The 25,653-nt window shown below is 41.7% G+C and overlaps 1 protein-coding gene across 32 annotated transcripts in view; it reads right to left on the bottom strand.

Annotated features, from left to right (window-relative positions):
- The window catches only part of CELF2 (CUGBP Elav-like family member 2), an 866,707-nt gene that overhangs the window by 309,116 nt on the left and 531,938 nt on the right, over window positions 1-25,653 (bottom strand). For 4 of the 32 annotated variants that reach the window (XM_063781374.1, XM_063781377.1, XM_063781380.1 and 1 more), the window contains exon 1: window positions 9,359-9,645. The exons of 9 other annotated variants lie outside the window; for them this stretch is intronic. Coding sequence is in view for 9 of the 23 variants with exons in the window: in XM_507653.9 (XP_507653.3) it covers window positions 9,359-9,432 (74 nt within the window). In the remaining 14 variants the exon portion in view is untranslated. Of the gene's footprint in view, window positions 1-8,658; window positions 8,768-9,358; window positions 9,674-14,068; window positions 14,093-22,085; window positions 22,248-25,653 lie in introns of those variants that run through there. 19 more of the 32 variants (XM_063781368.1, XM_063781369.1, XM_063781371.1 and 16 more) reach the window with 13 other exon arrangements.

The raw sequence follows: 25,653 nt of genomic DNA, 5'->3' as shown, positions 1-25,653 counted from the left end.
CCTCCCGAAAGAAAGGTAAATTCTGCAGCAAGTACTCAACCGAGGTGAAGATAAAAAAAAACGACTTGCCTCTCAGTCTCCTCTCCAACACAGGAAAGGGGCCCTTATGTAAGGGGACTCTAAGACACCAGAAGTAAAAATGCATTCCCAAGCGCTCTAGGTACCCAGAAGAGGAAGAAACACCGTCAATTTGATGCTGGCGGCAACTTTCGGACATCAGAGCGTAAAAGAAAAGGGGGAACAAGCAGACAGGAAAACATGAGCTTGTGGTGAAAAGAAAGAAGAATCCCAAATGCACGAGGAGGCAATGTAAGGATGGCTTAATATTAAGAAACTGCTTTGAGACAGAGCTGCCAGCAGCATTCAGGCTTCTCAAAGGATTCCTGTGTTATCTCTCAGTCCTGACACCAAGAAAAGATGGCTGGCTGGACAATGGGAGTCACGAGCAAAGATGTTACCAGCATGGACTGAAGTGACTAATTGCAGTTGGAGGCCTCCTGGTGACAATTTTGAGAAGGCAAACACAGCTGCAGCATAGCCAAATATAGCTGGCCCAGACAAAGACATCCATAAAGTTAATCATTCCGAAACACGCCACCCTTATGCTCAACCCGAAAACTCAACACTCCTCCTATAATGTAGGAAGTCAAAATACAGTTCAATGCGCAGAAACAAGCAGCTGCTCCAGTGGAATTTACAAGTGATGAGCTAGGTATTTGGATACTGCTCTCCTCCCGAGGCTCCAACCCTGAGAACTAACTCCCCGACGGATGTGGCCCCTTCTGTTGAAACTTAGGAAGCCGCTCAGGAAAAGGATAAAACGGGCGTTAGAGGAGATTTTTAAAAATATATATATAAATCAGGAAAACATAAGAAGGGCAACAAGACAACTTCAGAAAAAGCTGTACTCTGTACTGGTTATGACCACACTGAATCTAGGCCAGGGTACAGAGATTCAGGAGTGAAGAGCAAAACAACGAAGTAAATCCACATTAGTCCTCTAACAAGTGCTTTCTGTCTTCACACTTTTGGGTATCATCTTCCTATTATTCCCCTAAGAGTTTTCAAGGACCAAATGATTTCAGCCCTGTTTTACTCGATACCCAATGTCTTCCCCCGAGTTCCAAAGAGAAAACACCTGGGTGTGTGTGTGGGGGGGGGGTAGGTATTTAAGTTGGTTTAAACCAATTTGCCCACTTCCGGGCTTGTGAATCTGCTGTAACGTTCACCTTTTTTAAGTGTTCAGTTTATGTGCTGGACTCCCATTAGACAATAAAAATTTCAAGGACCCCTTTCAACAGCAACAGGTGGCAGTGGGATCATGACATGGATCATATAAAATGGAAGCAGCAGCCAAGAGGCACAAGGTAGGGGGTGTGGTCCACGGAGGACCGTATGTGTCTGCATAACAAGAAAACATCCGTGGAGGCCCAACTGTCCAGATTTCTCTGTGAAGAGTCTGTTTTTCTTCCTACTCTAACTCTGAAAAGACCTCAGGAGTAGCAACATCTCAATTGCCACTGAGAAACAGAAGAAGCCCCCAGATCCAAGGACTCAGCAGTGAGGAGAAAAGAGGCCCTCAAAAGGGAAAGAGTCTGAGCTTTTCACCCAGTAACATGGCAGAACTGCCAGAATGAGGTTGTCTTCACCCTTCATCAGAGTTAATCCAAAGTTCTGGGCAGAAGAGTTGAAATACAGTCCTGAGACTTTTTTCTAGCAGTATCACTAATTTGCAGTACATCTTTGGTCACAATGTGAAACTTTTCTGAACATAAAGTCTTTCAGTTATAATGGTAATAATCCAAAAAAGACAAGTATGATGACTTTTGTAACCAAAGACCATTTCATGGTAAATATTTTAAGAAAGCGAAGACCTATGCTGTATTAGTCCATTTTCAAACTGCTATAAAGAACTGCCTGAGACTGGGTAATTTATAAAGAAGAGAGTTTTACTCAACTCACAGTTAAGCATGACTGAGGAGACCTCAGGAAACTTACAATCACGGCAGAAAGGGAAGGGGAAGCAAGGCACCTCCCTCACAAGGTGGCAAGAAGGGAAAGTGTTGAACGAAGGGGGAAGGGCCCCTTATAAAACCATCGGATCTCGTGAGAACTCGCTACCACGAGAACAGCACACGGGAAACTGTCCCTATAATTCAATTACCTCCACCTGCTCTCTCCCTTGACACGTGGGGACTATGGTGACTACAATTCAAGATGAGATCTGGGTGGGGACACAAAGCCTAACCATATGTCCAATAAGATGACTTTCCAGATATACAGTCACATACATATATATATACACACACACACACACACACACATATGTATATACCCCCACACATATTTCAGGCCTACTGACCACATTCAAGTAAATGACAAAATACTTTACTCTTTTAGCCTAAAAGACCAACTGATTATCTTTGTGTCAAATAAATGAGGGTCAACTTTCCTGCTACTAGGAGAAAGGAAGACATAATTTGGGGGAAAGGATATAAAATACCACCTTAAAATTTAATGAGTTTTACTCAAGCTGTGAACTTTCTTTAGAAAAAGCATAAAATGAAGACTTTCAGCATAAAAGCACAGAATTTTAGACTTAGTATGTAAATCAAAGTACTTGGGAGTACACTGTTATGGTACCAGAAACAATTTAAGCTGTCCAAAAGCTATGTCAAGATGTGAAATAAATCAGCTGACCTTAATTTCATTGTCCCTGAGTAGTGAGTCACCACCTTCATCTGTGAAAGTAGGAAATCTTCAGTCCTATTGGAGCTTGTAAATGTCAGACAAATCAGCTGTGGCACTGGGGAGACTGGATTTCCATGGTTATGACAGAGAGCACTGCATACAGTCTCACTGAGGAGACAAACTTCCGGGACTTCTTCATTATTATTATTACTATTATTATTCTTAGAAGAAGAAGACAGAGTCTTGCTCTGTCGCCCAGGCTGGAGTGTAATGCTGCCATCTCAGCTCACTGCAACCTCCATCTCCCAGGTTCAGGCGATTCTCCTCCCTCAGCCTCCCAAGTAAGTGGGACTAGAGGCAGGCGAAACCACGGCGAACTAATTTTTGTATTTTTAGTAGACACAGGGTTTTGCCCTGTTGGCCAGGCTGGTCTCCAACTCCTGAAGGTGATTCGCCTGCCTCGGCCTCCCAAAGTGCTGGTATTACAGGCGTGAGCAACCGTACCCAACTGACTTCTTTAATTACTGAGATTTAAAATCAAAATATTGTATCTAACTCCTACCTTTAAAGCACTAGAGGAATCCTGGCAAACTGGTCAACTACCTAGGTGACTCCTGGGCTGCTGATCTGGAGGATGCACAGATTGTTTAAATGAAGATCTCTTCAGAATAGATTTCTTCATTTAAAACCCAACCTTAAGTAAAAGGCCACATAGCCTGACAGAAAAACACAGAATAATAAAGCCGACCTGATAGTTTAAATACAGCCTAAACTTAATCTACATAAATCTTTAGGAGGAAAAAAAAAATGGGTCTAATAATTTGCTGGTTAAGTTGGCTCTGAGGCATTCACTCAAATGGAGTAAATAAAATTTAACCAAAACCTGAATTTGTACTCATACGTCATTTTGAAAACCACAGGACTACACACTTATTAGCATTACATTTTAAATTATCAGCTGATTTTAAAACATCACTTTTAGTATCTGAACAGAACATACAATCTGCAGTTCATAAAAGAGACTGTTCATACAACTCCAGGTTGGCACGGCCAGTGCGTAAATCTCAAATACGCTCACAAGGCATTTCAGCCACATAACTGGAATTGTATTTCTATAAAAACAGTTGGAGTAATCACTTTCTGTCATGATTTAGAACAAATGGGAAGAGTGAAGCTGTTCAAAATCTCCCTCAATGTCTTCCCCTTTCTTTTAAAAGTCCTTTAGGAGGAGTCTAAAGCTCTCACTAAATGAAAAAGACATTCCCAGGAGGAGGAGATGGTTTCCATCCCTTCACATCTGGATTCAGAGCATGAGGATATTGGATGGAACAATTACACGGTGATGATACTAAAGGGGAATAATTATTTTACAATTACCTGAGAGCATCACATTTGCTGCTCTAATTAGTTTTTGTTTCCCACATAGGTTTTTCCCAGGAATGTGCAGCTCCATTTCTCTTAAGTTTAGCAAGAGCTGTTTCTTAAGGAAAAATAAAAATACATTTTCTGCACTGCTACACAAGTAGCACACCACTGATACTGGCTTCATTATATTACTCGGCACCTCCTTGGTGGAGGAAACAAACAGGATGCATGAGAACTTGTAGGTGCTAATGAACTGGAAATCATTAGTAGTTTCCAAACCCTCCCTTCTGTGGTTCTGTAAAACAAACATTACACTGACAAACATCTAACTCTTTGTGATGGCCTAATCCGAAAACAAAAAGCGAAAATGTGACCCTCCCGTGAAGAAACAAAATCTCCCAAACGGTAATACTCTAAAGTGGAAATAATGACCTATTAAGTTTGGGTAAAGTGCAGCATTGAACATAAGCAACATTGATGACTTATTAATTCTGCTCCTTGAATCATGTTGAAAATATAACATTTTCCATTTAAATGCAAATTAGATACGGAATGCTTATAGTATTGCTTAACATTTATGAGAGTTTGTTTTCATTTTTGTTGGTTTTTACAAAAAATTCAACAATGACATCATATTCCCATTATAATCTACATGTAAGTCTCAACAATGATCGCTACCCTGATTTTTTGCCCAAGAGCTGGGTGATATTGGGCGCTGGCTGTATTACACTCAGCTGTATCACATCATTTTGCATGCCAAACATAACCTGTCTTTTTATGCTAAGTAAATGAGTGTTTAACTTTTAATAAAAGTAAGGAAGGGGTAAAGAGAAACGAAGTTTGGGGATTTATGTAAAAAAGCTAAGGATATTGCAGTCTTTTACCAGAGGCCAAATATAGTGTTATTGTAGCTGTCAGGGGAGAAAAAAAAAAACAACCAAACACTGAGAAGTGGAAAACACTCCAAATGATCCCATGAAATCTTAATTACTAGGTTCATATCCAAAAATCCCATCACCTTTTTATCTTGTCTTTCAAGGGTCTTGTTTCCCCAGCTCACTGCATCTCATCAACAGATGCCAAAGTTATCTCAACCCAGCAAACTGCAATTAAACAGCAAGATTAAACAATTAAAATAATACCTCTGCCCAGATCAAAGATAACATCAGTGTTCTAAAAAGCCAGTGTGGGATGAATTCTTCCTCTCGGAAAGCAGCTGATAACATGTGCTGTTAACGGAGCAATCTCAGCTGAAAAAAACACTTCAAAAATTTTCCTTAAAGAACCATACGCAAAGTCTTTTCTTTGGACTTTTCTCATTTTAATTTCCTTTCATGACCATCAGAGTATCAGGTGATAAATGCCAGTTATCTCCGTATTATTTATAACTGCATTTTCTAAATAGACTTTAAATGCCCATGGAGGAGAAAAACAGAACCCCACTGCTTTTGATCTTTATCTTGCTGGAACCTTGTAAACCAAAAAGATTTTTAATTAAAACGTATTCTGCTTAGTTAATAAATATATGGAATAACCGAATTGGAATCAAATTAGAAAGTATAAAATGATGTTTCACATACATCAATCCTGATCAGGTGACATACTTATTTCTTATGCTCATTCTCACATGGCACAGTTCTGATTTTGATAAAAGGGTATGTCATATCCTTTAATTCAGTGTTCTTCTCTGCATCAACCCATGAACATTACATGCCACCCCACATGTGTTCACTTACTTGAAAACCACAGTTTTGCCATTTACTGCCTATGTGGCAGGGGCAAGCAGGTCACCTCTTTAAGCATCATCTGTAAAATGTGGGCAATATCCACCCTGCAGATTAGAGACCGTGTGAATAAACTATCCTGGCGCATGGCAGGCACTCAACTAACAACTCACGTTTCCTTATTTTGGGGGGAGGCAGTAATTACTTCTTGGACTCGTCACACTGCCCCTCTAACAGTTTCTTAATCTATAAAATGAGGTTTGATGAGATGGTCTCTAAAGCCCTTTTCAGCTTTAACAATGATGTCCTTAGAACCACCCTTCAGTTTAATTATACACTGATAGATATTTTGCCAGTTATCCTAACTTGAAAGGACTTAACAAAAAGCTAGTTCATTAAGCTGATGAATTTACAGTCAACATAACTTTTCTCATTTTCAATAAGGTTACCTACCAAATGTAAAAAAAAAGTATTTTTAATTTATTGGTAGACTCTTCTCAGTGTCTTATTCTAACACCTAATGCTTTTTAAGCTGTGTTTATCAGTCTAACTGTAATTTCTCATTTCTGAGACATTATTTATTAGCTTTGTTTAAAAATCCAAAACCATTTACAAACCCTAAATGCATGTATATGGTCATTAAAAAGGTGAATCAAAGGAGGAAACACTCTCCGCCATCTTAATTGAAAATCAACTGTCAGTTTAAAATCAAATTTAAAAAAAAATCAGTGCCTGTTTTCATTATGCTGTGTGGCTAATATTGTAGATGATATTGTATAGTAACACAAAGACAATGAAACTTTAATAGCCAAGATTATTTAAAATGTCCATTTCCATTTATGGTTTTGATACCGAATGTTTAAAACCCCAAAACTTTGAAGCATATGTTACAGCAATTCTACACCACTACAGAGCCTTAAATGATCTGGGCTCTTTAAACACTGGATAGCTCGTGGGGCTATCAAGCGTAATAATTCATCTCAAAAGCTATTTGTTCATCTGCCTTGAGGACTCAAACATATTACATCTTGCAAACTTATCTAATATATTCTCGTGGGAAAACGCCATTGAAAATGTTCTGCCGCTTTAGAAAAATCAACAGCAGAAAAGCCCCTATGCTTTATTTAAGTTCCTTTTAGGAACAGGCCAATATCTAGCCGACTGCAATTTAGTCCAAATGCCAATATACCACACATGACAACCAGTCCCGAAAACAATCCGCATGGCTATCTCCTCAACTGTGTGAATATGGCAATAAAACTTACAACTTAGGCGGATTTCAGGCATTTTCAACTTGTCATATTCCCCCCCACACACCTCTATCCCCAGATACGGTATTTAATGTGAGTTAATTATCAACGATATATAAAAGCATGCTCTAGTGTTCTCAGGGCTATGGAGACACACAATAGCTATTTAGGAAACAAATAATAAAACTATCATTTACAAATCCTCTTTTCTTCCCTTACTTCAATTAAGCAACAGCTGACAAACGCTGAGAACAATTTGGGTTTGATTCCAAAGGCTATCATTTGGAAATAACTAACATTTGGAAGAGAAGTGAGGTGGAAGTCACGTTAGGATTTTCATAGGAGACTCCACGGATAAGGCACAAGGGCTCAGTTCAGAGCAAATCGCTTGAACAGGCCACATTCATCCACCAAATGAAAAGGATAAATTAAATTTTTGTAATTCATAATTTAATTGACAAGAAACTGCATCTTTCTGAGGCCATTAACACTTTAAATTCATAGAGCATTCATCAGCTTAGCTATATTATGGTCACTTAAGTAGCAGGTGACCATAAATTCAAAATCATGATTAGGCGAATTCTTCAGTTTAGCCTGGACCCTCTAGCCTCTAGAGGAGAAAACGCATAAAACTTTCATACTAGCTCATGTGCAAACATGTATTACGTGTCTATACAGGTATATATTTTAAGATGGGGGACAGGACAGAGGTCTCTTAAAACAAATATCGTGGAAATGTTACTAATCATGATTCACATCTCGGAGAAAACTACCAAAACAGAATACTGAAAAGATGAACCTGATCGTGTACAAGCAAATTAACATTCTTAATATTGACTCAAAAGACAATTTGCATAACAGATTCTATCATCCCCCTCCTCCACCCCCCTCCTTTTTTTTGGTGGGGAGGTCCTTGCAGCTCAAATAATTGGCCACTGCAGAGTTTCTCAAGAATCTCTTAACTCATAACACTTAACATGCTAGAAAAAGAATCTAGCATGGCAGGGGAAAGTTAGTTGCCAGGGAAATGGATCATAAAGCCTGGAATAACCTCAATACTGCAGAGTACCATAAGGTGCCAGACAGAATAGGGATGTTAAGTCCTACAGTGGGTAGAAGAGGAAACATTTTACATGCACTCTTACCATACCAATCCATTTTTTTCCCACTGGATTAGATTAATTACAGCTTAGATCCGCTATCCAATTTCTCGCCTGATCAGAGAAAACTTAAAATGTCGAAAAAGGACACAGACCTTTTGTTCCCACTCTGGCAATCTTTTCTCTCTTTTTAGGTTTCCTTTTCCTAACATGCCTGAAATACAAATAGATCCTACTGACCCCTCCGAGCTAATAAAAACTTTCCTATCAAGCCAGCTAAAAATTAGACATACTTTCCTTTCTTCAGGAATCCCAGCTCTCTACTTCTTTCCAATAAACGCTCTACCTTAGTTTGACGACATGTAAAACAACCAGAATCACATTAATTGTTAAATTACAGACTGCATATCAGACAAACCATGATTACGTAAAAATTACCTCTAATTTCTGCAATAAAGTACACCTGGCTAGTTTCACGCTTTATAATTATCCCCCCGCCCTTCCTTGTCTCCGCTTCCCCTCTCCCACCTTAGGAAAGGATCTTTGCAAATATTAAATCAGATGAGCGGGTAATTTGGTAAGAAGAGCTCTTTCCCCCGGCCACGAGAGCTCCGTCAGTCCCGCATTTCAAATGACACAAGCGTGCACACTCGCACGCGCGCACCCCGCCCGGACCCCGTGCCCGCTCGCCGGTCCCCGCCCGGTCGCCGTCACGCCGCGCTCCGCTCAGTCCTCACCCGGACCCCCAGACCCCGCCCGGTCCCCGCCCGCCCCACCGGACCCCGGGACACCGCGCCCGGCTCGCCGGTCCCACCTGGACTCATGGACCCCGCCCGGACCCCGGGACGCCGCGCCCCGCTCACCCTGCTCGCGGGTCCTCGCGCCGGTCCGTGGACCCCGCCCGTCCCCCACTCACCCCGCGGGGACCCGGGACGCCGCGCTCGGCCCGCTGGTCCTCACCCGGACTCGCGGACCCCGCCCGGTCCCCGGGACGCCGCGCCCCGCTCGTCCCTCCGGGAAGCCCCGCGCCCTGCACCGCCGGCGCTGCTCGTCCGTACCCGCTCCCTCCTCCCGCGTCCCGTGCCGGCCGCCGAAGGCCGAGGGAGGCGACGGTTCCGAAGCGGCCAAGTCGCGCCCGGGAGCTGCGGGCGACGCCCGTCCCCTTCGCGCCGCCGACTCTGAGAGGAAGACGCCCGCTCGCCCGGCCTCGGGACGCGGCGCCACTCACATTCTGTCAGGAACGAGCAGGCGGCCCTCGACCACCATGTCCGGGAGGAAATCCAGCTTGAAGGCAGAAGTCATGTTCGCGGGCGCACGCGGCGGCAGCGGCGGGGGGCGGCTCTGCGCGCGTCCGAGCGGCCGCGGGCGGCGCGAGACGGGCAGGGACAGGTGCGCGCGGCCTCCCCCGGCGGCCGCCGAGCCGGCACTTGTCACATTCTCTCCTCGCGCTCCGCCAATCCCCTCCGAAATCCAGCGCCGGGGCGGCCGGCTGCCGAGCGCCAGGTGCGGCGGGCGGGGGCGGAGCTCGCGGGGCGCCCGCCGCCGCTTAACCCCTGCGGGCCCGCCGGCCCAGAGCGCGGCCCCGAACCCGGCTCCGCCCCGCGGGGACACAGGGCGGGCCGCCGCCGCGCTCACCGCCCGGGCACGGCCAGACTTCTCAGGGTCCCCTGGGCCCCCGAAGGCAAACCCGCTCCCCGCCTGGCTCTGCTCCCCCGCCCGGCTCTGCTCCCCCGCCCGGGGGTCCCTGGCAAGAGGCCGCCGTGGCCGCTCGGAGTAGGTTTAGGGCCACCCGGGCGCCAAAGCCCGCTCCACTTCCAGACCCGAGCCGCGCTTCCAGAGCCCAGCCGCGGGAGGCGAGCAGCCGGAGGGTTCGCTTCGATGCTCCTCGGTGTGGTGTGCTTGCCCGGGCAGGAACTAACGGCGATCACCGAAAGGATATAGGAGGTTTAGGCAAAATAAAGATCAGATCTATGAGCCAAGTGACATTTAGGGACTTATCGCAGTGCCCTAAGGAAGACAAACCTGTCTCTGCACGATGGCACTGCCTTTTCTGTCATCTTGCAAACACTAAGAAGTATAAGCGGCTGAAAAAGTCATAAATCACGTTTTCTACACAAACGATAATCATGAATCTGCCATTTCCTAGTATTTAACACAATAATTAGAAACCAGCTAAGTGAATTCACGAGGGTTAGGTCTGTAATGTAAGGGCCATGAAGCTTAAATACCCACTTAAGATTTGTGACTGATTTACCAACAAGAATTGAGAAAAATGGCCAAACTCAGAAAAAACAGAGAAGCTGGCGAGTTTAATTTTTAAGTGATTTGCATAAGTTCTGGAAAACTAATTCGTTTCTAAGGTGACATTCTAATTGATCGTTCTCACTGTTGATTATGTGAGTGGCAAACTTCACAGTGTAGTCACAAGTATGTAAGACTTCATGGCATATTTCACATTCTGAATCAACATCATAAATTGCGTACCAAAAGTTTATAGTTTACCTCTTAGAGAAACCTTCACTTGATTTTGTAATGACATCTTAAACTTTTAGGGTAATGTATGTGTCTATACAGCTATACATCCATATACCTATACAAACATACACGCACACACACATTATGGTTTTGTTTGAAATATGTAATTTTCAGTCTTTGTCTTTCTAAAAATCAGAACTGTGCTAGGAAGCTGGGCTTTCTCCTCACAAATTATGCCTGAGGATACCATCACACAAACCAGAGGGTTAAACAACCAAGTTACAAATAGTTAAATGTATCAGACATGATATAGACAAAATATGATTTTAATTATTTCTCACCAGATTCTTGTGTGATGACAGCTAACTATCTTTAGAGGTTATGAAGGCAAATGGACACTTACATATCAATTTTAAATCCAGTTTGATGCATTGAGCAATACAAAGTATCAGACCTGGGATATTCAATTAAGTCCACACATGCTTAAAGGACTTGGTTGCCTTCTTCAGCTGAACAATGTGTCTGGCTTTTGACCTTCTATTTCCAAGATCATTAGATGTAGGGCCAAACTAACCTTAATTTTTTAAATACTACCTTACTGGAGGAACCAGGTCTGGGCTCCTAAGGAACTGAGGAATGGTTGCAATCGAGTGAATTCTTATACTCCCAAAGGGCCAAACTTGTCCCCAGACTACTAAGCTGCATTTATTCCCCAGCTACTGTTCTGCCTTTGAAATTACAGGATTTTGATTGGTCTTCAATTATCTTAATAATTAGCTGGATAAATGAAGACAAACCTTGGCAGTTCTTGGTTTTCCATTATTTGCATAAATATCTAATGTATATAATGAGCTGACTATATAAGAATTATTTTAAGAAAGGAGCAGACTTGGCCTCCAAAACAGAAGCAAAACACAACTGCATTAATCAAAATGAAAAATAGTTTCTAATGAGCCATAGCAAAAAGGCTACATTCTGTAAGGTAGAACATGTATATCTACATTCTATAAGGTAGAACATGTTTCATTAACATGTACGCTTCTGAAATACTTATTTTCTCTTTAATTGCATGTGAATTAGTTGGAAGAAGCTGTAAGGAAGCCCTCTTACTGACTTAAGCCTTCTCAGCAGTTTGTTAAATTCTAGCCTCAAATCCCTTGAGGCAATAGTGGATTCAAAGCAGCTTTTAATCATACTATGAGGAGGGTGAAGTAGTATGTAAGTAGGTCATAGAGAGAGAATTCCAAGTGCATAGGTTACTGCTTTATTTAACTACTGTGTAACATAGTTTTCAAAGCACATTTGCTTTTGCAGTTTAAAGATATAAGCAAAACCAGGGTCAAATATAAAAGAAAACTCACTCTACATGGGATATGGTGATGTGACCCAAGGAGAGCTTATGGGGTGCATCTGAGTTTAAATACTTTGGCTGCCAAATAAATAATGTAGTGATTGCACAGGCACTTGATGTAGATACCAGAGGAAAACTAAATACTCACACACATCACCCCCCACCATAGGTTATTGACAACAATCTTCCATTTGTAGCTTTCATTTCTAATATCGAGTCGGTTTCCATGATCACAGCACATACACAAAAGCCATTTGTAAAAATACAAATTTCAAAAGCTCTTGAGAAAACAAAACAAGAACACCCAACCAAATACCACCCGATGAAAAGCTTCAATTTCTCATTTCACTGCTTTGGAAGGAAGAAAAAAAATCTAAAAACAACTCAACAGGGCCCCTTTTTTAATTTTCATGCAGTAACGAGCCATCAGGTATCATGTTTTGGCAGTTGGAGTTATTTGGCAGACAGCTCTATGGGGCCGCTGTTGAACGCTCGGGTTCAATGAAGCTATTTTATAGCCAAGGATCTTATCGACAGCAGTGGAGGGGACGACGCCATCAGCTGGCCCCACCCGTGGATATGAACCGGTTGGTGACACCACCCTGTGTTGCCATCACTGGGGACCAGGCTGTCCTGAACAATGAAGTTTCCTCATAGTTTTAGCTGCATTGTGGAAAAACCTTAAGCTCTTCTTAGCCCCATCCCCCTACCTTCCCTAATTGTCTCCTTTTTTTAATCAACTTGCTATTCATTTCCCAAACAAAAGGCAATTCAAGAATTGGAAGCACTTCAAGGGAAAGTTTCTGAATGACCTCATTTTATATGAGGCCTTCCCAGGCAAGGGAAAGCACTGTGCAGTTTCAGCTCCACTTCCCTCTTCGAACCTCATCTCATACAGAGTTTTGTCCACAGGTCATTGTCTGAGCACTGAATTATCACTGGCATTAAAAAAAAACACACTCAATGGAAACAGTGCTAATAAATGCATTTGTACACAGAGTACAAACTGCTTGAATTGGAATACAGACCCTTTTCCTGCCACCTCACTCAATCAGTGAACCAGAATACAGTCCACTGACTTGAGATCTTTCAACATTTTTGCACAAAGTTGCTACTATAATTTAGGGACTGGTGCTCGATATATCGTGACCCATGTTTATAACCCAACAGTTAATTTTCTGCTCCTGCAGACAACCTTGTATATCTTGTGACATTTCCATTTTTTATTATTCCTATACATAACTTCCCATGGTAGCATCACTTAAAAGGCAGTAGCTATCAGCCCTTCAACTATAGAACAAAGATGTGCTAGCATTGTTCAGTCAACTCAAAAAGCCACCTTTACTGAAGGATTTCTTTTTCCTTCTCATTTCTGGCTCGTCATGACAAACCAGGATGCAAAACATCTTTCCCCTATCACATTTGCAAATTCAAATTTTATTAGCATAGCTGTTTTAGTTAACAGCAACAGCAAAGACACAAAAAACAAGTCCAGTGTGCTCACAGCCATTTGGAGCAAGCAATACAGGCCCTGTGAGGGGATTTCCCATCATTGCCAGGCAATACATTTGAAATCCACATGAATTTTAAGTACCTGAGAGAATATCTGACTTTGTGACCATGTGTTTGTTCTTGGCTTACTGCAGTTTCATTAGCAACTTGCAAAAATAAACATTTTTTAATGTGTTAACAAAAAACCCCAAACATATCCTTAAGTGATACATTGTAAGCCTATCTCTTCTTGGTTCCGTAATGACATCACTTAAACAATAAATATTTATATCGCCAATTATAAGTTTAAAATGATCACTTATTTTCCCTCCATCTTGATAACTTCTGGAACGGTGACATTATCACATTTCTAAGGCGATTTAAGTAAAAGTAAATGCCAATAAAGATGAAATCGTTATTAAGCTCATTTTACATTTTTTCAGGGAATAGTAAGTAGTCACCGTTGCTTGAGAATAGCTTCCACTGGTTTCTATTTATTTTTATTTTTTGCAATCTTGTGTTTTTCTGAAGCTGTTTTTCATAGAGCCAAAATACATCATGATGAATTTATCTCCCTTGTGAAGAGGCCTTCAAGCTGAAGACAGTTCCTTGGATACATACCTTCTCACTGGCAAAGGAGGGACCCCACTAGCGTGGTCTGCAGCTTCCAATCCAAGGGAATGAAATGTTAGCACTGTGGATCTCTCACACCCAGAGCCCAACCATCTCATCACTTCCCTCTCTAACTTGCCCTTTCCTTTTTCTCCTTTCTCCATTGTACCAAGATTGCAGGCCTTTTTATTTCTTTCTTTCTCAGCTTTCTCTTTCTCCCTTTTCTCCTCCTCTCTCTCAAATGGGAGCCAGACAGTGGCAGAAACTTCCTCTCCAGCTGCGTGTCTGAGGAAGTAGGTGGCTACCAAAGTGAAGAAAGGAGCCGTGGGTTGCTCATCTGCCAGAGAAATCATGTTTGACTTGCCTTGACCAAGGCCGATTTCTGAACTAGGAACAGCTGTCTTCGCAGTGAGCCCTGGGATTCCTTTCCAGACATTACCAGGAAGAGGAGGGGAAGGATGGAAGACTGTCCACTATGAAGGGAGTCAATAGGATGTGAAAACTGGGAAGGAGACGTCTGGGGAAGGGGTGGGGAGAAGAAAAAGGCTTCCCTGTTTAGCACTGCGATTTGCACACGGCAGGCACTCAGAAAAAAAATATCCTTTGAAGAAATGTCCCAGTGCCCTCTTGAAGATGCCGAGATTTGTCAAACCATACCAAGTGCCCTTATCTGGTCCCAGCCTGGCGGCAGGCACAAAATTTACACTTATCAGAATGAGGTTTTCATTCCTTCCCAGTCCACCCCTCACTGCCCCCACCCCGACGACATGTTTTCCCCAACTGGTCAGAAGTTCTTGTCTTACTGTCACATGGTGTTAAATTTTAGAAAAAGGAGACATTACCGCTTGACAGACTACAACAGCTGAAGAGCAACAGCTGGGAGGACACAGTTGCAGGCGTAACATTCGGTCCCAGAGAAGGCAGCAACAGGTGGGGTGAAAGGAAGAGAAATGGACGTGGTAAGCTTGAGGGTGGGGTTGTCTGAGACGGATCTTGGCAGGAATCAAATTCTCTACTTCAGAGGGAATCTCTCTGGGCATGACAGCCCATGTGCCTGAATGTCCTTTTTCTGAACAAATACATCTTGAAAAAAGAGTGAGGATTAAGAGAGCCAAAGCTTTGGTTTCTGTTAAAATAAAGCAAATGAATCTACTTGACTCACTATGGTAACTGATCCCTCCCAAAGAGCTCGTGGTCACTAGGATCAGAAGATATCTGATCCAGTACATGCAGATCAGAATCTTTAGGGCAAGCACTGCTTTCAGACTGAGTGAAGACATTTTGAGGCTTAAGAACCAGACTTGTTGGATTCAGCATTTCATTCTGTCAAAGAGTTGATTGACAATGGGAATGAGTCATTTAATTTTCTGATTCATCAGCTAGACCTTTCTTCTTAAGCGTGGCCATTCCGTACTTCCTAATAGAGATGAATGGCTGAAAAATCAAAGCCTACCATGATCCTCAGATAAGAAGTACAATGTGTTAACCTAATTATCACTACAGCAGTTATATAACCAAGCTATTAAAGTGACATGTAGGTTGAAAATACATTAAGGTTTTGAGCACAGGAAATTTATTTTTTCCCTATAATATGGTTCAAATCTCCAGCCATTTTTAGCCAAGGATAGAGGTTTTTGAAAATCCCAAATGACTTTTTATTTAACTTTGCTTTTGATGCTAATTCCCATGAAGTCCATTAGGGGAAATTTTTTTTCTGTCTCTTAAAAGAACTACCCAAAACCTTTAGGAAAAAGTGGTATAGCTACCTAGTCAAGCTATACAGAGTGGAGTATGTTCTATCTTGTCCTACCACTATCGCTGAGTACGAAGTGTCATGTGACCTAATCACTTCACTTCTCAATTTCCTCTTTATATGAATAGCTACATATTTGCCCTGTTTCATAGGAATAGGGCAGGTAAGAGAAGAGGAGAGATGTAAATGACATTAGGGTCTGAGGAAGAAAGGAGATGAAGCTAAGGATTGTATTTTGCGTTTTTTTTTTTTTTTTAATAATAAAGATGAATTCAGGGTGTCCTAATGACACCTTCCCTCTCCCCCTCACCCACCTCCATCTGCCCATCCTTCAGGGCCCAGCTCAACTCCCCTGTCTCTGCATCTCGCCACTTGACCCCTCCTCATCCACTGTCTACTCTTTGTTCCATGAGTGCTGTGAGTTGCTTGAGGCCCCAGACTATGTCTTTCATTGAGCACTGCATGTATGTTTGTTACTTGCTTGGTTTTCATTGCCGTATGACCTATTTTGGCCCCCGAGATGCATAAAAATTCATACTTTAATTTCATAATGCTTTAAAATGGTCTATTGTTCCTTCCAACATCTGTTCCCATTATACAGATTCAAGCCCAAGAGAAGTGAGGCATGGGATGCTTTAATTCAAAGACCTCCTCAGCTGTAAGGTGAACAAATGAGGGTACAGAAGAGAGAGTTGTTAGAATCTACATTGGTACTTTCAAAAACGTTTCCTTCCTTCCTTCCTAGATGCTTTCTGCATTAGCACTGTGCTCCATTTCTTCAGTCCTATGCCCTTCCCAAAATTGGCACTGCAAGGTAAGTTTAAAAGAGCTGTAATTTAGGAAGGGCTGAGCAGCTGAAACTATAAACAGTGACCAGGGATTTGACCTCAGATCCTACGTGATGGTTCCTCGCTGAATTGTACAACTTCCTCGCTAGTTAAAGCCAGGAGACACAAATCAACGTCTACAGTGGAACCACAGCACCAGAGAAAGACATGTCTTTAAAATGTCAACTATTAAATAGTTATACTGTCAATGTGGCTCATGGGAGGTGTTTGGCTGAATACAGGGTCATAGTTCCTCCCACTGTGTCTATGGGCCTGTGACTTTACCTCTCTCGGGCTCAGTTTTTCATCTTTAAAATGGGAATAACAACTACCATTAACTCTTGGATATCTGAGGATTAAATTATACAAGATCAAAGTAACCAGTTAGTGTAGTGCCAGGTAGATTGTTAATAAGTTTCATTTTTATCCCTTATTTCAACACCCCCACCCCTATCTTTGTTAAAACCTACAACGGGCAGTTGGAAAGGAAGAGAGAAAGCCAGTACTGATTCGATTGTTCTTTTAGCACTGAGGTTTCCACTGATACTTCTAAGGCCTGTAGCCAGACCCAGAGGGAAGAGGGAGGTTATCGTTTCTGGAGAGCAGGCACCGAACATCCTGAGGCTTGGAATGGGGTCTCCATTCGTTTTTATCAAATCGTTTTCCATAAACAAGGTCAACATGAGTTTTCATTTACAGACATGATACCTTAAAGGCATCTCCAAATGAGCAGGTCAGCCTTCTCATCGAGCCCAGAGGAGAGCTGGACTCTCAGCCCAGGATGTTCACAAAGCAAAGCATGAGCAACATCGCAGGGCCTGCTGTCCTGGTGGGACTGAGATGGAGAGCCTTACAGGAAGGATGAAAAGCAACTCATCAATTTCCGCATAAAGGCACAACTGTGCCCAGGCTAGTCAGTTCACAGACCTGCTAGAAGCCCGTGATGCTGCCTGTAAGCTTCAACACAGAGTTTTCTACTGATTGCAGCTGCAGGCCTTCTGAAGAAGGGGATGAAAACAGCCATGCATATCGGAGGTATATCAGCATCATAACTTGAAACCTCAAGCTCTTCCTTTCCATGACAACAAAGTTGGTGGAACTAAATAGTCTTGCAGGGAAATTCTAGTTTTTATTTTTCTCTGAGGGCATGCTGCCAATCCTGCTCCCTAAACTCAAGTGATTCATCACGATCCTAAACAGCCAATCATGGGCGGGTCAACCTGGAATGGGCTGAAGTAGCAGGAGTTCAATCTGCCCTCGTAATACATGTCACTCAGGGCTGGTGTCACCCTCTCTCCACAGATGCCATTTCCTGTTAACTTTGATGGTCTTGACATACAAGAAAATGTGCCGGATCAGTCACACACTCAGAAGAAAGCTGTGGGGGGAGATAAACACACCTGTACCTGATAATTGCTGACAACATTCCATGAAGCAGAATGGTGTGTTTGGGAACAAAGTGTACCTCATCGAAAATCAGGGTTAACCAGCAACATCTCTGAGGTGAACGGAGGTTCCGACGCGCGCACGCTCACACACACGCTCACACACACGCGCACACACACACACACACAACTTCCATCTTAGTCCGATCTCTATGAATTGATGCCATTTAATCAGAAAGGTGCTTCAGCTCTAGGACACTTCATTTCAATTCTGAATGGGCTACAACATTAAAACCTCGCACGTCCTGTCCCTCCTTGGACACTCTCTTTCCAATGTCAGCCAAGTCAATTGCCACGAATTTTAATCCTCTCCACACCACTGCCTTGTCTTTCCTACCCAACAAAAGTCACTGTTAGTTCAGAAAAAGAATCCCATATCCAGGAACAATTAGAGAAGCAATCAATAGTTTTATGAATCAGGAGAGCTCCCCCCCCCAACAAATTCCCCAGGAATTATCAAAATATGCAAAGAAATTCAGTGAAGGCTACTAAAGGTGACCCAAGAAGGCATTATTGCCACTGAATGGACTTGTGCTCATTACTGTTCCAGAAAGTGCAGATCAATGCCACGAAGAAGATGATGCCACAAAACAAACTGCATTCTGTTAATGACTGTTACAGAAATCTCCATACAAAGAAATCTAAGTGGGATATTTCTAATATCCTCACTACCATGATGACAAAACCAAGGTATGCTTTTTGTCTATGAATTCTGACACCTTAAATACGGAATGATCATCCCCACGTAACACTCTTCCTTGTGCATTTTACTTTCTTTCCAACAACCTGCGTGTTTCCATGGCTGTGCTCAATGAACTTTTTATCAGCCACATTTTCACCTAATTAACCCCCCTGATTACAATAATTAGTATTGATTCACTCTTTGAATGACTTCCTCGGTCTTCTAGCACAATCTGCACTTGCTACAAAGTTCTAGATATGAATACTAATCAAATGCTCACTTTCGTTTTTCAGCCCCAAAAGGAGATTTTTGCAAATGTATACCCTCCTATTTTAAAAAAAGCAAAACTGTCTGGTTTCATTTTAACAAATCAAGGAATATTCATACACAGGGGGTTAGAGATCTCAGTCTGTGGTCTGCTGAACACATCTATGTGAATATTCCCAAAGCTCATGGCAGAAGGGCTTAGGGTGCAATATTTACTTTCTGTGGAAAGAAGTCATTTTCCCAGTTTGAATCTTTTGCTATTCATTTTTCTGCATGTCTGGGCTTAGAATTAAACTTTCCTCCAACATTTGTTAAAGTCACTACCTTGAGGAATCATTACATGTAGAGGCTTATGGAAGGATACAGATTACGTATCCTGTTCCTGTTGTGGAAATAGATGTAGACAAGTTTGCCAGCTTCGGGCAACCTCACACCATCCCTATCAGGTGAAAGGAAAAGACATATGTATGTCGGATGCTGGAATGGGGGCAGCTTCCAAATTCCGGGAGCTGGTAATAATCCAACCACCGGAAAAGCAAACAAAGTGAAAAGAGAGTTACCTCGTTTCTGTACCTAACTGTGACTACCCAGGAATTAGAGTGAATAGACCACAGATAAATAACTGCTAATTTAGTCAAAAATTCAACGTGGGGGTTTCCAAGTCGTTTCTTTAAGCGGGCCACGGACAAGCAGCTAGGGAGCACAGAAGGCTACTTTCCTCCCAACCCACACAAAATTGACTTGCAACCTTTGTTTTGGATTAAACATTTCCCATGGAAGCAGAATCGGAGTGTGCTGGAAACAGTGTGCCGCCCTCAGATATAAAGCTTCACCAATTACCTTTTATGAGCCCATCTTGAAAGCAGTTATTGGTATATGTGATGGAATGAGCAGTTCCGATACCATTGCAAGTAAGACAACATCACAGGCATGCATTTAAAATTCACTCTATTCACAACCGATAACTTAAAAAATATGATTATGCTGCACATACATTTTGAGTATACCTACTCTGAAAATACTGTCCATAGAAAAATCTCTACTTTAGAAGGCAATTCTATTTATCCGGTAACATTTATTTTAATAATTCTGTATTAAAATTTTTTGTAACATTTCAACTTAAATTGAAAAAAACTGAAATTCACATCCAAATTCTAAAAAATAGCTCATGTTTCATAACTGTTTTCCTAAGTAATACATCTTGTTTCTTATTTATTGAGAACATCATTAATTTAAACCAAAATATAATCCAATAGGGAATATTTACAACTAAAGTTTTAAAAATTACCCTTCAAAACAATTTCCCCTCTGTTTTTTAAAATGAGGTACTTAAACTCTATAAATGTACTAATATATTCTGATATATTGCTGTGGCACAAGCAGCTAATTAAGCAACACATTAGAATGTTAGATAAGATATATTCTTCACAGAAGTCAACCTTCGTAAAATGATTTTCATGTAAATCAATTATAATTCACTACTCTAGGACCAATTCTTTTATTTCTTATGTGGCAATATGAATGGTTTCATTATTTGAGAAGTTTGAAACAGATTTTTCCATTTTCTCTGTCGAAAGTTTCACTGTTCTCACCTTAGAAACCAACGCTTATCTTGTAAAATGAAAGATATTTGAAGATGTGAGAAATGTTTGCCCTGCATAGAAAGGCATTTTATGAGGACATAAGCATAAATCAAAAATCAAAATATTCCACAGAGACCTTGAACTTCACAACTTAATAGGCTATATAATAATAGTTTGTGACCGAAATTGTGAGGGCAAAAGTTCTCACTTGTCCTTGAATTTCTAAACCGTTTATCTACATGGATGCCAAAGGGAGAAGCAGAGACTAAAAACTGTAATTTACGTAAACATCAAAAATATTCCTCTTAACTCTTTTTCATGCTATGTTTCATAAGTTCACCAAATGAGCAAATTAAAAATCCCCAAGCTTTAAATACCATAGAGGCAGGTCTGATCACAAGGCATTTGCCAGAATGATAATGGTATTACAAGCATTCTCAATCAATAAGTTTTCTTTCAGTAGTTAACAGAGAGGTAAGCAATAAATCTCTAACTTAATCCAACCAACATAGCGGCAGAATGCAAAAAGCTCTATGAACGGTAGATACTAAATTTTTTAAAAGCACTAAACCACAAACAAGCAGTTGCAAAAGCTCTTCATTCTGATAGTCTATACAAACAAGATTATAGGAGATAAAAAAGGGTGTTGAAAAAGAAAAAAATAAAGCCCCAGACATGCATTAAGCTAGTTTGACAGCTGCATTGTTCAACCGGTCCCATTGTCAGACCCAAAGATGTATTCAGTGCTACAATGTCTGCTAGCAAATAAACAAAAGACTACATTTTTCAAAGCAGGATGCCAATTCTATCATAATTTTCCCTCTGCTTCCCAAAAGGTCAGTGGTGCCTCCTTCCTGGTATGTGAGAGAACCCCCAACACAGAGGCAGGAAACAAATATTTGCTTTCAATACATGGGGACCCAGGACGCCATGCATGAAAGAGGTCTCCAAACGGGTACACATTTTGGCAAACAGGATAAAGTGATCCAAACCTGGTAACACAAGAGGACTATTTAGGTAGGCTAAGTCCAGATTAGAGCGGTATTTGGAACGCAAGTCTAATATGGAGTCTCCTCAGCTCCTTTTTCGGTGATTATTCCATGCAGAGTGCATAAAAATGAAAGAGGCTTAGACATTGCAAAGGAAAAGACGAACCAAGAGCCAGATTCAGAGCCCTTAAAATTATCCACTGGCCACTCACAAATAGCAGTGAGCAAATACATGATATGCTTTCAAAAGGCAACTAGTACAAATAGAACTCACGGCAGTCCTCCGCCTTTCTCTCGCTGGCTCTCTCTTTCTCCCAATCTCTGGGTCTCGATTTCATCTCCCTCTCCCTCTTTAGATTCTTTTTTCCCCCCTTCTCTTCTAAGGTAAGGAAGCTACTTGATTCAGAGCATAATTATTGTCTCAGCCAGCTCTAGAAACTAGAAAAGCGTGCATTAAAAACAAAGGACACAACAACATACCTTAAAAGCAGCTCTTCATTTCTCATAGTAACAGAGGATTTGGGACAGCGCATGCTTCTATACTGATAGTCTCAACAAAAGCCAGTTCAGAAGTACGCTCAAACATCAATGCCACAGTCGCTGCTCACTAACGCGCCCTCTCCTCCCTCTCTCTCTCTCTCTCTCCCTCTCTCTCTCTCTCTCTCTTCCCACTCTCTTCCCTAGTCAAATGCTGAATAGTAGAGCAAGGGGGCTCCTGCAGATTCACTAAGTAGAAATAATCCTCTCTGACAAGTTATGTTGTCTATGCATATTATTACACTAATACACTGTGCTGCCTATAGGGGTCTTGTCTGCATTCACTCAAGCCTGGCTGGTGTTACTTCTCCTAATTACCATCTTTAAAAATTGGGGGAACAAAAAAACCAACAACCAAGGAACCCATTTACCTTTTTCTTACACACTTAATAGCAAAACCAATTTCCCAGTTGCCTTTTGCTATCAAAACTACAAGCAAGCATCGCAGATGAGTAACCACAGATTGGGATGGGTCAGTGTCCTAAAAAGGATTTTTGCCTCTCTTTTCTGGGACACTGCATTCACAGTTGGATTCATCTGCTCCTCTTGTCTTGTCCTCAGGAAGAGTGACAAGGTCAAGACCCTTAGCCCCACCCTGAGTCATAGATGCATAGCATAGAGATCGAGGATTTGGAAATATTTTAACTCTGTGCGCGCCAGAATTCTCACAAATCAGAGCGTCATTCACCTGGAGGAGGGTATCTAAAGGAGGCAGGCAATGCAAAGATTGTTTGGTGGCACTGGAGTCCTCATCGACACAGGAGCATCATCTGCAAAAGACCAATGAGTTGCTCTTTTCTAAAATAAGAAAAATCTGCTTTCCTACCAGGCACATGTACAGTTAACCAGGGAAATATACATTGTACTTCTGTTTATTGGAATTAGAAAAATTCTATGCAGATTAGCCAAGTAAAATAACAACACACACACACACACACATGCGCACACACACACAGGAAAGAAGAGATGCTAAGGACTGAGCAATCCGTCATCAAAAGTGCAAGCTAAGGCACTATTCCAGGAGGTGTGTGCTGACCTGAAGCCAAGAATGCACTCAGCTTGGATGGAACAACATAGAACAGCCTCAAACAGACATGGGTCACTGAATCCTGGTCCCGCTCCCATTCTCCATCAGTACCAACATGCACCTCAGTATAATCTGGACTCAAAGCATTACTGGGGATAATAATAGAGGAGGAAAGTAATGGTGGACTCTGTTCCCCACCTATTTGAAGATCTGGAACACACTCCAATTTCTTGCTAGGTCTCTGACCTCTGAACTTGGTCTTGATCCACAGCTAGAAAAATGAACATGTTCTCTGGGCAGGGGGAGACGAAGGTTTTTAAATCTCCACTGCACAGAAATCTTGCATGATGTATCAGCTGGACTATGGCAAATAAGCGAAGGATAGCACTCACCATCCCTATTTCTAGAGGGCAACAAGAAGGCGTGATGAGTCACTTGACAAAAATCAGATCATGAAATGAGAGCCTTGTCCCTAAAACAACCCCATTTTTTTAAACATATTCTTGCTTCATTCTAACATATGAAAGTTACAGTGAATATATAAAAATGAACAACCTTGCCAGCGAATGATATCATATAAAATCTAAGATGTTCTTTTGAAGTAAGAAAAGCATCATGTAAATGAGCTTGGAACCAGAGAGATCTTAGGGAGAAACAGTTTGAGCCCATTCGCCTTGTGACTTGTGCTCGGTGCTGGGGCAGAAGTCTCTTAACCTCTCTGTGGCTCTCTTTACTCCAGTGGTTAAATGGGGGCAACAAATGCTAATTTATTTTAAAGCATGTGAAGAGCTTGCAGTGAAACTGGGTGTATTCAGTCAGTGTAAATATTATTAAAAACGGGATAACTGGACTGATACCAGCCACCGGTTTTGTCCATTAGAGAAAAGTAAAAATACGCTGCTCGGACACAAAGCCCTTTTTGCATATTTCCATGCAGTTTCTAATGGGGGCTAAACTATGAAGCAAGCACTAACGTACAACAATAATGCAGTTGCTTATCCAAAGGTAAATTCTTAACATTGGAAGCCCATGTTGTAGTATATGGGGCTGTTCCTACAGTGAAATAAATTGTGGATCCATGGTAGTAAGGACTGGAACTGAACCAAACCATTAAATATTTTACACTCTCTCCACTTCCTTTTTAGTCTACGGATGTAAATAATGAGAACGCTATTGAGGTAGAGTTTAGTACCTGTCTAAACGCCACTAAGATGACAGATTGAGGGCTTCACATCCACCATGTGCTAAACCTGGGTTATAAAGATGAGTAAATAGGAAGAAAGGATGTAGTTTATAACATGTACATAGTGTATATAGTAAGTCTTTGACCTCCCCAACTCCACATGGAATTAATCTTTGCACTTCTTAACGCACCCACTAGAATATTTTTCCCTTATCTGGTAATTAATACATATTTGTTAAATAAAGGAATGAATTTATGTTTAACCACTGGAAATGTGAGGAGAGGACTATTTTATTTTCAAAAAAATTTTAAATGCCATTTCTTTAACAACTATGTGAAAAAAAAAATAACCTTGACGTTTCTTATTCTAATTCAGGCACTGGTCAGCATAGATGATTACACTGAGATATTCCTTTCATGCTATTGTGTTTTACATTTCAAGACCTTTTCACATTTAGCAATTCATTTAATCCCCATGACAACATAGTGGGCAGGCACCGCTGGTTCCTTAACCCCCTTAGCTGCAGAAATTCAAGTGTAGGAAGTGGCTGGAGTGACTTACCCAGAGAAGATGCAATAATGATGGAGCTTAGGCGCTCATTCTACCGACTGCTGGGCCTGCCCCTTTCTACGACACCACATGCAACCCAATGCCCCCACTGTGCACAGAGATCCGCATACACGCCCCAGCAAAGCATAGTTTTTAAGGAGTGCTTAGTGTAATGAATCTTACACTTCCCTAATGTGATAGTAATAACCTTAGGGGATAATGATACGGTTTGGCTCTGTGTCCCCACCCAAATCTCACCTTGAACTGTAGCTCCCAAAATTCCCACGTGTTGTAGGAGGGACCTGGTGGGAGATAACTGAAGTCACAGGGGCGGTTTTCCCCATTCTGTTCTCGTGGTAGTGAATAAGTCTTATGAGATCTGTTGGTTTTATAAGGGATTTCCTTTTTCACTTGGCTCTCATTTCCTCTCTTGCCTGTTGCCATGTAAGACGTGACTTTTGCCTTCCACCATGATTGTGAGGCCTGTCCAGCCACATGGAACTGTGAGTCCATTAAACCTCTTTTTCTTTATAAATTACCCAGTCTCAGGTATGTCTTTATCAGCAATGTGAAAACGGACTAACACAGATAGATAGTAAGTTAATGAAAAATTGCTTAAGCAGTTTCTGACTTGGATACTAGTATCAAAGCAATTCCTTTCAAACTTTATTCCAAATGAAGGTCGAGTTGAGCCTAGACAGACTAAAAACTTTTGGGGGCTAATTATTAATATTTTTTGAGATCATCTGTA

The sequence above is a fragment of the Pan troglodytes genome, chromosome 8 (genome assembly GCF_028858775.2).
Source record: "Pan troglodytes isolate AG18354 chromosome 8, NHGRI_mPanTro3-v2.0_pri, whole genome shotgun sequence".
Classification (NCBI taxonomy): Eukaryota; Metazoa; Chordata; class Mammalia; order Primates; family Hominidae; genus Pan; species Pan troglodytes.
The sequence above is the reverse complement of the archived record's forward strand: the minus strand, read 5'-3'. Positions and strand labels throughout refer to the sequence as shown.